At 44.7% G+C, this 18,168-nt stretch overlaps 1 protein-coding gene across 2 annotated transcripts in view; it reads left to right on the top strand.

Annotated features, from left to right (window-relative positions):
- AMMECR1 (AMMECR nuclear protein 1) overlaps positions 1-5,384 on the top strand; it is a 120,974-nt gene extending 115,590 nt beyond the window's left edge. For both annotated transcript variants that reach the window (XM_059156578.1, XM_059156577.1), the window contains one exon: positions 899-5,384. In XM_059156578.1, the coding sequence (XP_059012561.1) occupies positions 899-1,013 (115 nt within the window). In that variant the 3' untranslated portion in view covers positions 1,014-5,384. The remainder of the gene's footprint in view (positions 1-898) is intronic.
- The last annotated feature ends 12,784 nt before the right edge of the window (positions 5,385-18,168 follow it).

The raw sequence follows: 18,168 nt of genomic DNA, 5'->3' as shown, positions 1-18,168 counted from the left end.
ATCATGTGTGAAGAGGTCCTAGCTGAAGCTATAAAGATAGGGCTCCCCGAGGGGGCACAGAGGGTGTAGGATCAAAAGAACAGAAGGCGGAAGAAACCCAGTAAAATCCTACCAGGCAGGAGCAGGAGGAAGAGTCCGAGAGATAAAGGAGAAGTCTGAGAGACAGTGTGTGGGTGGAGAACCAGGGACGTGTGGAGTTGGAGAGCCCATGACACAGGAGAGCTTCAGAAAGGGAGAGGTGCACACTGTCCTAATGGAGAGGTCAAGCAGGAACAGCGGGACCTTCTGAGAGAGCGGTTTCTGTGGAAGAGTGGCAGGAGCCAAGGAAGACCAGGCCGAGGAGCAGCGTGAGATGGAGGGCTAAAAAGGTAGAAAACACACATTACGGTTTTGAGAAGTGAGGGGGTGAAAGGAGAGCCAGAGATGGCGGAAGAGAGGGTTTGGGATACCAGTACTAGGAAAAGTGTTTGATTGTTGCTATTCTTACTGACTGGCAAGACCTGAGTAGATACGTGGATGGAGGGAAGGCCATGGTCAACAAGGGAAGGTCCTGGCAGAAAGAGCAGTCAAGTGAATGAGATGCATACACGATGGCAATAGGTTGGCTTTCCTGTGCTCCTTCCCATTGGCAAACTGGGGCTGCCGGGGAGAGGGCACGGAAATGTCTAGAACAGTTGAAACCACGAATAGTAGAAGAGCCCTGGATTCAGACTTTGGATTCCCAGGTTCGGATCTCAGCTTCACCACTCAGTTGCATGGCGTTGGCCCAGTCATGACTTCTCTCGGGACCTCTGTCTCTCTTGGTCTGTAAAGGTATCTCTCACGTCCTTCCGGGCTCCGACATCGGCATGCCATCTATTTCTTGATGTTAACTTTGTCTCTTCCCTGACTTTTTCAGGTACCGTAGTGAAAAGATGACCCTGAGCTATGCCGAATACCTTGCTCATCGCCAGCATCATCATTTCCAAAATGGCATTGGGCATCCCCTTCCGCCATACAACCATTATTCCTGACACTGAGCCGCACAGCCAGTCACTGGGCCTCTCTGCAGACCTCTTCCCAGGAGACCCTACCCCTTCTTGGTCTAGCTATCTCTTTTACTGTACCATTTTATGATGATAGTTTCCGTTGCCATGATGAAGCTTGGACATCATTAAGATCATCATGGTAACGGGTAGGAAAATGGCATTTGTTAAGAAGATTCTGTTTCATTATTTTAGGTCATTGATTTTTTTTTTTTTTTTTTGCAGCATATATAACTTTTGGGTTTTTCTTTCCTCGCCCTGTTATGTAGAATTTTGCTTTGCTCTCTCAGTCAGGTTTCTGTCTTTCTGTCTCTCTTGCCTTCCCTCCTGTCTTCTTTCTGTCCTTCTATCTTCTCTTCCCTCCTTCTTTCGACTGTGGATGGAAGACATTGTGCAGTTTTTGAGGATTTTATTTAGGTTTTTCTCTAGTTTTCCCCCAGTAAGATAGAGAATTTTTGATAGCTGAGTTTGGGAGCAATTTATATCAAATTCAGGTATTTGTATATTACTCTCGAATTTGTCTAAAATGCATTTAGCTAGGAGAGCTTAGTATGTGGGTCTTCACTTAGGTGTTTTCCCCATGGTTAAAATATATGAACTTAAGTTCTAGTAGAGAACATTGGAAGGTCCATGATAGGGCTTGTCACAGAACGTGAGAAATCATTTATGCCTTTTGTGCTGGTTATTGTAGAAGAGACAGCTTCATTACTTTATAGAACCAACTTAACAAACTACAACACTGTTTTAAGAAAGTACAAGCTACCTTTCAGATATGCTACAGAAGTCATTTTGAAGAGCAGCAAATATCAGGAAGAGAGCAGATACAGAATTTAGTGCCTTTGAGAAGAATATAATTAAATGGAATTAAGAGAGGTTAGGGGGAAAAAGGCAATTTAGAGAAATATTCTTATAAAATTTTATTGTGTCTATATGGGAAACAGCAGATTAGACAAATTCCTTACTTTTAGGTATTTTTTTAAGGTGAAAAAATTTATTTTGAGCAAATAACCAAAAAGAGACATTTGTCTATTATATATTAATTTAAACCTGCTAGCTTTAGGTTTCAGTAAGTCATGATTGGCCAGAGACAATTTTAGCGACTATTTAAAGAAATAGTAAAGATAATCTAGTGAAACAAAAGTTCGTATATGCCACAATTTCAGATATGTTTGTCATGGGGACAAGACTGGAGTCTTTCTGCACTACATACTTTTGATAGAAACACATTTACTATGTTGATAAGATGTTACGTTACACCTATGAAAATGGAGCTGGTATTTAGAAATGATAGTTGTTAGAGCCCAGCCGATTTGCAGGGCTGGTCTTCCTACAGCGCATACAAAGCGGACTTCCCAATGTCAGGAGGAGTAGGAGGTCTGTGTGTCTATCCCCAGGAAAAATGACAGATGATTCTGGAGAAAGATTACCTTCATTTTTCAATAGTAATTCTGCGTGTGAGTGTGTGTATGTGTGTGTGTGTGTGTGTGTGTGCGCGCGTGCGCGTGCACACGCGCATGTTTGTGTAATTTTTCTCCAGCAGGAAACCAGTATATCAAGTGATGAATATAAGTATGGTGCAGAATATGTAGTCTAAAACTCTTGAGATGTCACTAAAAATCAAAATGGTGGTGCTTACATCTAGAGTCGGCTGTGACAAATGACAGACTGCTAGCTCCGAATTCAAAACCCTTTTGCTGGTTGGTGCGCTGATTGCCCGGATTCCCTGTGCTTGCCACTGTGGCTGAGCAAACTGCTTTTGTTTTTGATGAGAGTCCTTAGAAGTTTGGTGGTATTCCTTCATCCACAGCGCCCGTTGTTGAAATAACCATTTTCAGTTGTGATGCCTTAACTAAGAAGCCAACTGTTAGCCTGAAATGCAATCCTGGTAGCCAGTTTCATTGAACCTAGAGATTAGTCAGAGAAAGCTAGCTGTTGGGCTGTAGCAAGGGATCTTGAGTCCTTCTGTTTCTCCTTGGGAGCATTTTTGGAGCAGATTCGTCTTTCAGCGTAAAACCAGGTGGCTACCTGACGGAAACTTTTTCTTGCCCTTATAGGGAAACTGAGCACAAGCTGAATGATATTATCTGCTGCAAAAAAAAAAAAAAAGTAAATAAAACAAGCAAACTGAAGAGAGACAAAATAGACCAATATTGACCCATCTTATCCATCATCTCATCAGTTCAACAGGCTCCTCGTCCTGGGTGAGCTCATGGTTAGAAGTTGTTGTTGTTGTTGTTTTAAAGAAAAGATCTATGACATACATATGTGTGTATGTATACATTTACTTACACGTACGTACACACATATGTGTGTTTATGTATTTAACGGTGCTAATCAATCTTGAGCAGGTCACGTGACTGGTCATGCGGACTCTAAAAATCATATCAGATTTTTTAAAAATTCTTGATATATGCAGATGTTCTACAGATTTTTTTCTTACCAGTGTAATAATGTTATACTGAAGAAATAACCATCCTGCAGGCTTCAGAGGACGAGGTCAGCAATATTTCCCACCATGGCTTGGGGGGAAAGGATAGTTTTGTCTCCTTTTGTTTTCAGATTAATGCACAGTGCATTTTATTTGTCTCTAAATAGCTGTTGACTGAAAAGATTTGGTAGCATAAAGGGTGTCTTGCAGACCGTAATGGTGTGCTTCAAACGAACGCTAGACCCTTTTCACCTTCATTGTATAGTACAAAGCTCTTAAGTCTGTGCTTTGAATGAACTTGGAATATGTTGAAATATGTAGCATGTGTCTTTAACTCAGACGAAGATTCTGATTGCACAGGTTGTGTTTTAGCCCAGTTGTGGTTTATTTGTTCAGAAACACAAATGTGAATTGCACTCTTATCACCAGAATATTGTATAAGTTCAGTGATCTTTAAACAGCTCAGAAGTAATACTTGAACTTCATTTGAGTAGCACAAAGTTTACATTGCCCCCCCCTTTTAAATGTTAATTAGTTCCATTTCTGTGTTTTGTTTCTCAAATGCAACTGGGTATTTTTTTTTTTCCCTCTGGGAAAACAGTACGCGTTTTACTTTGGTATGTAGCAAAAGGCTTCCGTTTCTGGAAGGTTTTCTTATTTTTAAACAACATCAGCCAGGTACCAGATACTAAAAGAACAATTGCCCTCCCCACCAAGCCCCCAGCCCGCCCCGACCCCCATTAAGTGGCCTTCGGACTGCACGAGAGTGTGCTCCCCCGCCCCCCACCCTAGGCTCCCCTAACCACGAGAGGTCGGTGTACTTGATGGAGGAAGGTGCAAGGCTTGCTCTCGTTCCCCCCGGCCCCCTTCAAGCGGGTGTAAGAGTTTCTAGTCCAGTAGACACAGTCCCAATGCCCAGCACACTGGAAGTTTGTATACTGGCCTCTTTTTGTGTCTCCAAATGTGCAGGAAATTTGAAACTGTCATCTGGAATAGGTTCCATCTCTCACGTGTGTTAGATCAAACCAAAGAAGCCCCCAGCCATGCCCAGATGCTGCTCCAAAAGCCTGCCTTCCAGTCCTTACAAAAACCTTGCAGGATTAAATGTGTTAACTTTTTTATTTTTGTACAGTTTCTAAGTGATTTTTGCTAGTGATGTTCAACTGAATGAAGTTTATTTGAGGGGTGTGAGCACCTCCTCCATTGAAATAAACTGGTGACTTTCCTTTTATTTTTTAAAAGCAGAAACCCGTTGTGTGCCTCTCGATTTAAGGGTTTCCGATTACATTATTCTGAAGACCAGCATTGATCCTTTATATACAAAGATCTGTTTTCCTTGTTTTTTATTACTGTTTCAGAAGAAGAGAAATCTTTTATTTTGCTCTGGACCCAGTAACTGCGCTGGTACATAGACGCACTGAGAAAACAAACTTTTGTAACCACCTCTGACTGTTTTTGTATATCAAAGTCAATTACTTTTGAAATATTTGGATCTAGTTTCTAAGTTATTTTAGTGTTTTGTATGTTCCCCGAAATTACTTTGAATCCGTCACCAGCATACTGAGTTCTTGGTGATACAGTGGTGAGACTCGTAATAAGCAAAAGCTACCTGGAGTAGCTCATCTTTTCCTTCGTTCTTAGTAACCTGTTTTTGGATTAGAGTGAGACATTGCAGATTACCCGAAACCCCCTCCAAGTATAACTAGAACCTCCTTCCTTCCACATTTAATTGCTTAATAGTTTGAAGAAACTATTGGAAATGGGCATTTTATATGGTATGTATAGCTTGAAAATATTAAAACTGAGCGAGAGGAAAAAATCAGAAGGTTTATGTGGGTCTCTAAGGTATGGCTGTGGAAAGATATTGTAGTAGTTTTGACACTATTGTTACTATCTTTAAAATCATTTACCCAATAAAATGTTAAAACTGAGTTACCGTTTGGTGTCTCTTTCTTTAACCTGCCCTCCTCATCGTAAGGCTCTTGGTCTCCTGGGGACTTCTTGCCACCACGCTAGCCGCCGAAGACTTGGAAACAATATACTTCGGAGCCGATGCCGATTTCTTTCCAGACCGGTGCTCCGGAAACCTCACCTGCCCGCAGCTGGTCCCCACCTCCCCTGTGATTTGCCTGTGTCCTCTTTTTGCCTGGCCCTCTATCCTGGCTTGGTGACTGAGTCCAGCCTTTATGGGACAGTCCGCCCTGGCCGCCGACCTGGGGCGGGCATCAGATGTGTAGTCCAGTGGTAGCATAACCGTGCTCACTCCAGCTCTAAATTTCTTCCAGGTGTTTCCCTCTTGCGAGCTGGTAGGGACAGTTAGCAGTGCTATCCAGGTGAGAGCACCTCAGGAGGTTGGGAAGCCTGTCTTCTCTTCTGCCCTCAAGGCTTTGCCATGTTCTCAGTACTGGAGGGATGGAATCTGAAAACGGCCCGGATGTGGCTCATCAGAGCCAGTACACATTCACACACGCAGCAGGCTTACCATACACCCAAAAGATGTCCCCAGTTACTTTTCCAGTTCTGGAGTGGCAGGAGGTGAACTCTACTCCTAGCTGGAGTTTGGGGAAACCATCTTGAGTAGAGGGCAAGGCAGCCGGTGGCACTGACCTTCGGGGGCCAGATAAGAGCCTGCATTGAGAGACGGCGAGCTCTTGGTGGGCCACCTCTCTCCCAGCTGTTGCCTTATCTCTTCCCCCATGGAAAGGCCACCAAGGACATTGCTCGAATACCTCAGGCTCTTTCTAAATCGTTTGCTGTCTCAGTTCTAAATCCTATGCCGTCCCATGCATATTTCAGGATTAATCGCTCATGAATGCACGCGGGCTTCTTTTCTGTTGCATTGCCCCAAAGCCCTGCTGCCCGTGTGAATTTGGTGACACGTGTTGATGTCAATCACGGGGGCTAAAAACAGCCATCTCAGATCCCGGAGGACTACTGTGGTGTTGAATAGTGCTCCATTAAGGCAGCCATCTGCTCGAGGTTTATCCAGTTCCATCATTCATGGTTAATGGTACATGGGATTTTTATTTATTATTTTTTTGGGGGGGTAACGATGTAGACAATATTAATAGGCTCAGGTAGAACGAAGTAATTACATGAGCCCACAGCCTTCACTTTTATCACATTAGTGGTTAACTCAATGGTCTGGACGGATTTCAACTTCAACAATCACACTCCACCTACCTAAATTCTTCACAAAGCTTCAGCATTCCCCCCCTGGATTTCACGCCCCACTAGGCACCTTGGAAATAGCCCCGCTGCTTCAGAGGAGCGGCGCGGCTGTTCCTCTCTGTTGATGGAAAACACTCTCATGCCCGAGGGGTCCCATCGGAGTGAGCTGGGGGCAGTCGGCCGTGGCGAAATCACACGCGGATTCAGAGCTGCCAGTCGGGAGTGCTAGTGAAGGACGGCTTCCCGCACTTCCTGCAGCTCTGACCCCAGGAGCCAAGACAAGTGTGGGTGTGGGCAAAGCCGTCGTGGCTTCCCCAATGCTTGCCCAGGCCTTCGCCTGCAGGAGGAATAACTGAATGGGGGGACACGCATGAGGTGGGCCCTGGGGAGATGGCGTGGGCTCCTATGTTAAAAGGCACCCCCCCTTTAATCCTATAGCTTGTGGGACAATCTCCTGCTCCAGACTCCAGGCATGTGGAAAGAAATCGTTCAAGATGGGGAGGAAACTGCCTTAGATCCTAATTAAGTACACTTCTGAAGCCAGCTGACCTCGTCCTGAGAACTTGGTTACAACCGGATTTAAAAATGACCCTGAATAGATTACGTTCAGGTTGCACTGACAGTCACAAATCGTTTCAATGAACTGGCCCAGAAGCCTGGTAAAGGCCATGTGCCTTATATAATTGAACACTGATCCACGCTTGCAGATCTCCCCCATGACAGATGATCACATGAGCCTGACAGAGCTTATATGTAGGGTGCGCTCCGTGCTCACCAACCTCACGGTGGGCGGTAGCTGGGAGACATGCCTCCGTGCTCACCAACCGCCCTGGCGGCCTTGAGCTGGGAGACATGCCTCCGTGCTCACCAACCGCCCTGGCGGCCTTGAGCTCATGCTCCCATTCTAGAAGGAGGCCGCTGAGTCACAAGGAGCTGGTCATTTGCTCAGCCTTTGGTCTCCCTCCACGGTGGGAGGCTCTCTTTGCTTTTTTAATCAAAATCTCAGCTGACATCTCATTATGTTACAAATTCAAGATTAAAAGCGGTATTTTGTTGTTCTAAATTACAAATGCACACCAGTTCCTTAGCTAATGAGAACAACAAGGCTTTGGTGAGGACTAGAAAAATTTATAATCGGGGCAACAGATGATGGAGGCAGAGCCTCAGCACCCCATTGATTTCTGTACTCTGGGCTGTCCAACAGCAAGAAGGTCCTGATTTGCACAGAGAAGAGAGGGTATCTTACTCCTCTAGTTTTAGGACAGTGGGTGTGCCTCGGCCTAAACCATGAAATCCTGGTGCCGTCTTCACCTTCTGATCCAGGCCTGACGAGGCCTACAAGAAGTTCAGGCAGCAGACGCATCACTCCTGAGGTTTGAACAGAAATGAGGCCACTCAACCGCTCCCACTAACCCACTGGGATGCGTTAGGGGTTTCTTTCAGGTTGTATTGGTTTTTAAATACCATACATTTATACACACTGTTTTTTCTTTTGAAGTGAATGTTTATGGAAACTTGAATTGGTTCCAACAGAATGCCAGGTCCCACAGGACAATCTGAAGATCATGGCCGGAGCCCCAACCTGCCCAGGTATCTTCAGAGCCTTTGGCAAGCTGTCATCTCATCTCCTCTCCCACTCCGGCCTTTCCCTCCCAAATGTCAGGCTCAATGTGATCCATCAATATTTTCTGAGTGCCTGTCCCTGCAGAGGCATGGCCCCGCGCTTCGTTTAAGAATGATGATAGCGTTAATATCATGAAAACAAATGAACCATCCGCTTGGAGCTTAGAGTTGGTGGGGGGCATCCAAGTTCAGTCTAGTTGGGCAAAGTCGTTCAGACCGGGGCCCAGGCAACATCCGGCTGGATTTACGGGGTCCCTTGAAATTGCTTCCACCTCAGAGGGGCCCTTGAACAGAGTTGTCGCTTCCCCTATGGCTCCCCAGCTATCTTGTTCCCTAGCGGCAATGCGCCCGCTGGTTGAGAAAGAAAACATGTGATTGCAGAAGTAGGTTTGTGTTCACACGGAAGGGCATTTGGTGGTGGAGAGTTGTGCCTCTCGCTGCAAAGCTGCCCTCTCAAAGGCTTTGGGCCCTTCCCGTGACCGGGAGGGAGAGAACAGCATGGCTGAAGACCGGGCTGTTTGTGCTAAGAATCCTGGAGGCCCAAGGAGCCGAAGAAAGCCTATATAGTATGCCAACTGGCTGAAAAATTATCCCGTAGCTGGGGGAAAAGTCTATTCACAGAGCAGGAGGAGAGAGAGGATGGTAGGGGTGACCCACCCAGAGAGGAAAATCAGAGTCCCTCTCGGTGTAACTTTCACCGACTCCGTAGGCCAGGAAGGCAGGAAGGCAGTATTCAATCTGGATTCTTGTAAAACAGGAAATCAAGTAGTAGTATGCAAGATAGTAGGTAAATCACATCTGAACCAACAAGAAGCTCCTGAGAGTTGGGAGTCATGGCCAAAACACCAGACAGCTTTGAAACTAGAAGGTGCTCTAGTCACTTTCCATCAAACCAGCATTTCTGTCTCAGCGGTCTTCCGGAATGATCCAAGGTTACGGTAGCTGTCAACCCGTACAAGTGGATTGGTGTGTATCGGCATAGGAGATGGGGGTTGAGCAAACAGCTGGATGGGGCAATCATATTGCCCACCTCCACGCATCCTGGCGGAGTAGGAAGGGCGTCTCGGCTGGAAAGAGTGGGAAACCCCCATCTTTCTGGAAGGGCAGTACTAGTGTGAGTAATGCACACATTTCCCCAAACTTTCTCCACTTCAGGCATTCAAATGAATTCCAGGAACTCTGGCCAGGGACAGTGGTGGGTGGCCATAGTCACCCCTGTACATGCAGCCATGCCCCTTGGTGACCTGGTTTGTGTTTACCTTGCCCAGCAGACGTGGTCCATGGTACACATGAATGATGGGGATGGAAGGGGGGGCACAGGGTTAATACTGCTACTCGAGTAGGGTGGGATTGCTCCAGTGGGGTAGACAGGCCCAGCTAGCTCCCTTGTCCTCCAGAAGAATCTGCGGCCTTGTAGGAGGTCAAATCAAAATCGCTCTGGTGGGGTAGATGAGCCAAACTGGCTCCTTCTTCCCCCATTTGGGTTTATACCACTCCAGAAGAATCTGCAGGCTTGGAGAAGGTCAAATCGAAATCGCTAATAGGCAAAGTGCAGGTGACACCCTCGTTTCTAAGGAAGAGCAGGAGGCTGCACAGGGAGTCCCACAAGCAGGGTACCAGGACACTTGCGAGGTAAAAACAAACTCCCTTCTTTTCACCTCCTTTGTTTGACATTTTCTTTTATTGAGATGAAATTCACATAAAGTACAATGAGCCACTGCAAAACACACAATTCAGTCATCTTTAGTGGATTCACAATGCCATGCAACCACGAGCTTGCTCTAGTTTAAAACTTTTTCATCAATCCATAAAAACACCCCATCCCCATAAGAGGTGACTCCTCCTTCTCCCCTTGCCCATCCCCTAAGTAACCTCTAATCTTCTTTTGTTCTGTCTCTCCCGGAATTGACCTATCCTGGATATATATACACATGGAGTCACACAAAATGTGACCTTCTGTCCCTAGCTTCTTTTACTTAGCAAAATGTGTTTGAGGTCCGTCTATGTCACGGCTCGCTGATATTTTATGGCTGAATGATATTTCATTGTATGGCTCTACCACAATTGGCTTATCCATTTATCCACCAATGAACACTTGCGCTGTTTCAAACATGTGGCTCTTATGAATAGTGCTGCTGTAAACATTTGTGTCTAAGTTTCTGTGGGCACATGCATTTTCATCTTCCTTGGGTATATACTTGGGCTTGGGATTGTTGGCTCATACGATCATTCTGTTTACCTTTTGGAGGAACCATCAAACTTTTCCCACCAGTTGTGTATGCCGGTTGCAGTTTCACTACATCCTCACCAATACCCAGTTAGAGTCGGTCTGATCATGGTCATTCTTGTGGGTGTGAACTGATATCTCACTGTGATTTTAATTTGCATTTCGTTAATGACCAGTGAGGTTGAAACACCTTTTCATGTGCTAATCTGTCCACTTGTAGATCTTCTTTGGAAAAATGTCTATTCAAGTCCTTTGCCCAGTTTTTATTTGGGTTGTTTCTTTTGTCTTATACAATATGTATATTGTAATGGTATACATATGTATGTATACTGGTGTGTGTGTGTGTCTGTGTGTACTGGATATTAAACCCTTATCAGAGAAATAATTTGAAAATACTTTATTCCACTCTGTACTTGGTCTTTTTCACATTCTTTATAATGTCCTTTAATGAAAAAAACTTTCTAGTTTTGATGAAACCCAGTGTATCTATCTTTTTCTTCTGTTGCTCATGTTTTTGGTGTCAAACCTAAGAATCAACTGCCAAGTGCTAGATCATAAAGATTTACCCCTATGTTTTCTTTTAATAATTTTTGCCCTTCTGTTTAGGTTGTTGATCTGTTTGGGGTTAATGTTTATGTGTGGTTTGAGGGAGAGGCCCCAATCTCATTCTTTTGAACATGGTTATCCAGTTATCCTCATACTGTTTACTGAAAAACCTATTTTCCCCATGGAATGGTCTGGGCACCCCTGTCGAAAATCCGTTGGCCATGGAAGTTTGGGCTTCTTTCTGTACTCTCAGTTCTATTTCCTTGGTCTATATGTCTACCCTTATGCCAGTACCACACTGTTTTGATCACTCTAGTTTTGTACTAAGTTTTGAAATTGGGAAGCGTGAGTCCCCCTGCTTTGTTTTTCTTTTTCACTATTGTTTGAGCTATTCAAGGATCCTTGAGATTTCTTATATATTTGAGGGTTGGCCTTTCCATTTATGGAAAAAAAAAAAAACATTGGACTTCTAATGGGGATCGCTTTGAATTTGTATATTGCTTTAGGGACTGTTGCCATCTCAATATTAAGTCTTTCAATCCATGAGCATGAGATGCCTTCCCATTTGTCTTCTTTCTTTTTTTTTTTCTAAAGATTTTATTTATTTGACAGACCGAGATCACAAGTAGGCAGAGAGGCAGGCAGAGAGAGAGAGAGAGAGAGAGAGAGAGAGAGAGGAGAAAGCAGGCTCCCCGCTGAGCAGAGAGCTCGCTATGGGGCTTGATCCCAGGACCCTGGGATCATGACCTGAGCCGAAGGCAGAGGCTTTAACCCACTGAGCCACCCAGGTGCACCTCAGTTATAAGCCTTTTACCACCTTGGTTAGATTTATTCCAAGGAATCTTATTCTTTTGGGTGCTATTTTAAATGGAATTGTTTCTCTTAACTTCCTTTTTAGATCATTCATTACTGGCATATAGAAACACCACTGATTTTGTGCACTGATCTTATATCTGGCAACTAAACTAACCTTGTCATTCTTTTTTTTTTTTTCTTCTTTCCTTTCTTCCTTTCTTGCCTTTCTATTTTTCTTTTTTTCCTTCCTTCCTTTCTTCCCTTCCTCCCTACCTTCCTTCCTTTCTTAATTATACACTAGTTGTGTGTGTGTGTTTGTGTGTTATGGGATTTTATATAGAGAGAATCATATCACCTGCAAATATAGTTTTACTTCTTCCTTTCCATTTTGGGTGTCATCTCGGGGGGAAACTTTCAGTCTTACACTACTGGGTATGATGTTAGCTGTGGGTTTCTCATAAATGCCCTTTATCATGTTGAGGTACTTGCATTCGATTCCTAGTTTGTTTGATGTTTTTGTCATGAAAGCTTGTTGCCTTTGCCAAATGCCTTTTCTGCCTTCTGAAATGCTCACTTCTCCTTTCTTCTCTTAATGTGGTGTACTTAACACTGCTTGATTTTTAAAGTAGGCTCCATATCCAATGTGGAACCCAATGCGGGGCTTGAACTCACGATTCTGAGATCAAGACCTGAGCTAAGATCAAGAGTCAGAAGCGTAACTGGTTGAGCCATACAGGCACCCCACCGGTTGATTTTCTTATGTTGACCCACCCCTTCATTTCCGGGATAAATTCCACTTGGTCATGTGTAAGATCCTCTTAATGTGCTGTTGGATTTTGTTTGCTGATATTTTGTTGAGGACTTTGGTGTCTATACTCAAAATGGATATTGGTCCATGGTTTCTTTCTTTATGGTATCTTTGTCTGGCTTTTGTATCGGGGTACTGCTGGCTTTATAGACTGTGTTAGGAAGTGTTGCTTTCTCTTCTGTTTTTTGGAAGAGTTTGAATAGGATTACTGTCAAATCTTTGAATGTTTGGTAGAACTCACCAGTGAAGCCTGGGTTTTTCCTAGTTGGCAGGTTTTTTATTCTGATTCCATCTCTTTATCTATTACAGGTCTACTGAGCGTTTCTATTTTTTCTTGAGTCGATTTTGGTAATTCGTGTGTTTCTGGGAACTTGTCCATGTCCTGAAGACTATCTAATTTATTGGCATACAGCTGCTTATAGTGTTCTCTGATAATCCTTAAAATTTTTGTAAGGTTGGTGGTAACATCCATGTTTCATTTCCAATTTTAATTTATGCCTTTTTCTTCTTAATGAGTGTAGTCATTCTTAATGAGTGTTGTCAATTTTGTTGAACTTTTCAAAGAGCCAGCTATCAGTTTCATTGACTTCATTTTTTTTCTATTCTCTTTTCATTAACTCTGTCCTCATCTTTATTATTTCCTTCTTTCTGTTGGCTTCAGGTTTAGTTTTTCTTTTTTGTAGTTCCTCCAGGTATAAAGTTAAGGTGTTGATTTCAAAGCTTCCTTTTTAATGTAAGTGTTTACAGCTATAAATTCAATTCTGAACACTGCCTGTCACTGTATCCTGTGTGTTTTGGTATACTGTGTTTTCATTCATCACAGAATATTTTCTAAGTTCCCTGGTGACTTCTTTAACCAATTGGTTAAGAGTGAATTGTTTAATTTCCACATATTTGTGGGGGTTTTTTTTTCAGTTTCCCTTCTGTTATTGATTTCTAGTTTCATTCCATTTGGTCAGAGAAGATACTCTGTATGATTTTCATCGTCTAAAATTTGTTGAGAATTGCTTTATGTCCTAACATATGGCCCATCCTGGAGGATATTCCATGTACACTGGGGAAGAATGTGTGCTCTGCTCTTGTTGGGTAGAGTATGCTGTGTATGTCTTTGATGTCTAGGTGGTTTATAGTGCCATTCAAGTCCTCTATTCCTTATTGATCTATTGTCTAAGTGTCCTATCCATTATATAAAGCAGGGTAAGGAAGTTGCCACCTATTATTGTAAAACTGTCTATTTCTCCCTTCAATTATGTCAGTTTCCTTCATATCTTTTAAATCTCTGTTGTTTGGTATCTATGTTTATAATTGTTACAACTTCTGGTTGAATTGATCCTTCTATCAATAAAAATGCTCTTCTTGGCCTCTTATAACAATTTTTCACTTAAAATCTATCTGCCCTGCTGTGATTTAGCATCCCCAGCTCTCCTTCAGTGACCACTATTTCCATTGAATATCTTTTTCATCCTTTCACTTTCAACCTATTTGTGTCTTTGGGTCTACATTGAGTATTTTGTAAGCAGCACATAGAGCTTGTCTTTGTCATCCACTTTGCTAATCTTTCTTTTAATTGGCAAGTTTAACCCATTTACGTTTAGTGATTATGGATAATGAAGGATTTTTTTTTTCTGCTGTTGTGCTATGTGTTTTCTATGTGGAATATCTCTTTTCATTCCTCAGTTCCTCCAGTACTGCCTTCTTTTATGTCTGATGGGGTTTTTTTCTTGTGAATCATTTTGATTCCCTTGTCCTTTTCCGTATCTTTCATTTATCTTCTTTGTGGTTACCACAGGGATTATGTTAACATCCTAAATTTAAAACAATCTAGTTTGATCACCGTTTTGTTTTTCTTTCCTTTCAAACAGACTGTAATTTTAATGCAGTTTTAGGTTCACAGCAAAGTTGAGCAGAAAACAGAGTTCCCATATACTCACTGCCTGCCACCCTGCTCTCTGCAAATGGCCTCTCCCCTGACCCCGCCACTATCAGTCCCTCCACCACGAGAGTGGTGTATTTGTTACAACTGAAGAACCTACACTGATAATGTCATTATCACCCAAAGTCCAGCATTTACATTAGGATTCACTCTTGATGCTGTACATTCTATGAATTCGGATCAATGTTTAATGACATGTGTCTACCATTATATTATCACACAGAGAGCAGTTTCACAGCCCTAAAAAGCCTCTATACTTCATCTATTCATCTCTCCCTACCCCAGCCCCCGGCAACCACTGATCTTGATCACCCCTTTTAAATAATTAAAATAACCAACCTTCACTGAGTGCTTCCTGTGTGATGAGGACCATGGTATGCACTTTTCAACAGCCTTATAAAGTTCCCATCTTACAGCACAAGAATCTAGTTAAAGAAATGATCAATTATCTAAGGCCACCCAGCTACAAAATGGCAGAGCTAGGATTCAGACCAAGTCTGTCAGGCTCCAGAGACTAAGCTTTCTGGCATTCATGCTAATGTCTGGATGAGGAAAAGGATGAGGATGAGGGTGGCCATGGTGGTGGCGGCAGTGGTGGCAATGACAGCAGATAGCATTTAACATTGACGGAAACAGTGCTTACAATGTGCTGGCCCTGTGCCACGTGCCTTCTGTGCCTTATCTCTTCAATCTTCCCCCCAGTTCTGTGAGGTAGGCACTATTATTATTGCCATTTTACAGAAGAGTAAACTGAGGCTCAGAGAAGTTAAATCGTAATCTCCCTCAAACACCCAGAACCTACTGAATGGAGGCTGGTGACTATCATTGAAGGCTTTGACTTGATGCTCTGCCAACCCTCGCTAGGGCTGGAGATGGCAAAGACAAGGGACAAGGTCCTTGGCTGAAAACTGGTTGGTTTGGGTTTTTGAAGTTCAAAGTCCAGGCACTTAGATTTGACATTATTTGACTTTTTCTTTTACAAGGACACACGAGGTCTGACAGCACTTGTCTCCCACAGGCACAGCAGACTCTGCCCTTGGCTGTCTAGCCTTAGTTATTGTCTTTCTTGTCACAGGAGGATGGCCCTCAGGCTTCCGGGTACACAACTAGGGCTCAGAAATAGCCTCCTAATCGGCCTCATCAGCTTTGAAGGAGGCCACTGCAGGAGGGGCCTAAGTAGGCCAACACTTTAACCCAGTTATACGAGGGCAGCTGTAATCCAGGCTGATCATGTCTTGCTAAGCTCTTGGGGGGGGGGGGGAGCAGGGGATGTCCACAAATTGCTTCCTGTGCCCAAGTATCCCTGGGTCTCCCTGCAGACACTCCTTCCCCTTCTGGAAGAGCTTGGCCTAAAGGCCACAGAGGCCAAGGTTAATGAGAGTGGCCACCAGCACCCAGGGAAGGTTGGTGGCCATTTCCCATTGTGGTCAATGTCCATGGCTCATGCTGCTCCGGGAAAAGGTGCTGCTTTTTTCCTTGAAAGGCCCACTGCCTAACTCTTCTCTGCCTTGTGGGACAAGGTGAGGAAATCATTGTCTTCCTCCGTGCGGGCCAGACAGCTGCTCAGGTCAACCCCAGGAGTTCAGAGCGAGGCTGGGCTCCTTCCCTCTACACCCATCTTGGCTCACCTCTGGTAATGGCGGGCCCTGGGAATTCCCCACGGAAGCAGGCTGAGCTGTCTGGCCAGGTTGTGGTTGGGAAATAAAGAAACCAGAGCTGTTGGGGATGGCTAGCCTGGCTTTTCTGGCTCCCTCCCCAACTCTCTTTCTGGCTTCCTCCTTCCCTCCCTCCCTCTGTCCCTGATGGTTGGCACCATGGGTTTTATTATGCAGGTGCGCTCCGCCCCCTCCCCTTCATGGCCCACAAACCATCTGCCCCAAGAGGCAGCCCAGCAAAGTGAGCCCCCCTCTGGTCAGGAAGCAGAGAGCTTGCCTGGCCTGCCTGGATGCTGGCAGGAAAGAAGGAGAAGATGGAGTGTTGAAACTTTTTAAGTTTTTCCGAAGGGGTTTCCTCTACCAGGAGGGGGAATCTCCTGGGGGCCAGCAAGGGGAATCAAAAGCAACAATTCTGGCATCTCAGTGACTCTAAGGCACCTTGGGTTGTAAGTTGTCCCTAGTTTATCTGCCTCTGGAAAAGAAAACTACGCTCTGCTCGAACTATGTCATGCCATTTGATTGTAAGATGCAACCCAGATTTAGAGATGTTAAAACTCAAAAAAAAAAAAAAAAAAAAGAGGGCGGAGAGGCCTTTAGAGTCCACGAAATACAGAAACATTCTTTAAAACTGAGGCATCTAAGAATGGCATAGCCCTTAAAAAAAAAAAAAAAAAAAAAACAAAAAACCCAAACCAAAACAAAACAAACCCGAGGCATCACCTCTGCTACACACCCCAGAGACGCCCAACCACACAGGGCACATTAAGGCACAGTGGGTTAAGTATAGTCAAAACTCCAAAGACCCTTTGCGCTCTGAGAATAAGCATCGTAACTACCCTGTCTGGAAATAGGGCCCCTCTCTGACACCAAACAGGACTTTACAAAGCCATCTTTCTCCCTGGGTGTCCCACAGCTGCCTTGGAGTTGAGAGAGGTAAGATTTGGCCAAGGGCACCCGGGGCCTTAGAGGGGGCAGAGAACAGCTGAGTGCCACTGCAGTGGTTTCTTCAACTATCGCCGGACGACCGCAATCGAGGGCTGGTGAGCGTGGAAAGAAGTGACTTCAATGTCTTTCCTGATGGAATTATGTACGGAACCTCAAGGTACCGAACGGAACAAAACTGGGAGTTGTTCCAGGTGAACAAGGCCAGAACCTCACATGCCCAGCCCCCACGCACCCCTCATCCCCAGGTGGCCTCCCCAGACCCCCTGTGTCTCTGAGGAACACTCTTCAAGTTTCCAGAGTGAGAGGCTCCCACTGTCTCAGCAAGGTTCTTTTTATGAAGCTGAATTTTGGTTATTATTCCTCAGACCTTTTTGGCAGGTCTTAAAAATCTCATTTATAAGAGGCTCGGGAGTAGAGGGTCAGGGCAAAGAGATGACTCACAACCCAGCCTGGAAGCCTCAAGTGAAAACAAAACAAAACAAAAGTTTGCTTTGCATCATGAGTTGGGGTGAGGCCTGGACACTGGGAGTGCGGTTAAACTCCCGCGGTGATTCTAATACACAGGACAATTTACAGGCTCCTGTCTTCGTGGTTCTCTATCTTGTCAGCTCCAATGTTCTCAAAATCTGAGGGTGTGTTCTGGACAGCACAGGAAGGCCCCTCCATTCCCAGGGCGGGCAGGAAACCCAAGAGCCCAGGGCCTCCTTCTAAAAATTTCCTAGGGAAGGCATTGGGGACTCCTGGAAAGTAGGGAAGAAACAGCCAAAGGGACAGCCTAAGCAGGCAGCACCCCTGCCAACCCCGTGAAGGCGAGGCGGGTGGGGACAGGCCAGAGAGACCAGGGAGCAGAGGGGCAGCTGGGGAGGCGTCGCTGGAAAGAACACCCACGCAGCTCACGCTACTGGCCCCGTGACCTATCAGAGCTTGGTCAAGGAAGCATCTGACCTCCTTGCCAAGACCTGCCTTGTCGCGAGACTCCAGGGCTACTGGCTGGCTGAGATGCAGGAGGAGC

Source organism: Mustela lutreola, chromosome X (genome assembly GCF_030435805.1).
Source record: "Mustela lutreola isolate mMusLut2 chromosome X, mMusLut2.pri, whole genome shotgun sequence".
Classification (NCBI taxonomy): Eukaryota; Metazoa; Chordata; class Mammalia; order Carnivora; family Mustelidae; genus Mustela; species Mustela lutreola.
Note: the sequence above shows the minus strand (reverse complement) of the source record. Positions and strands in the feature narration are given on the sequence as shown.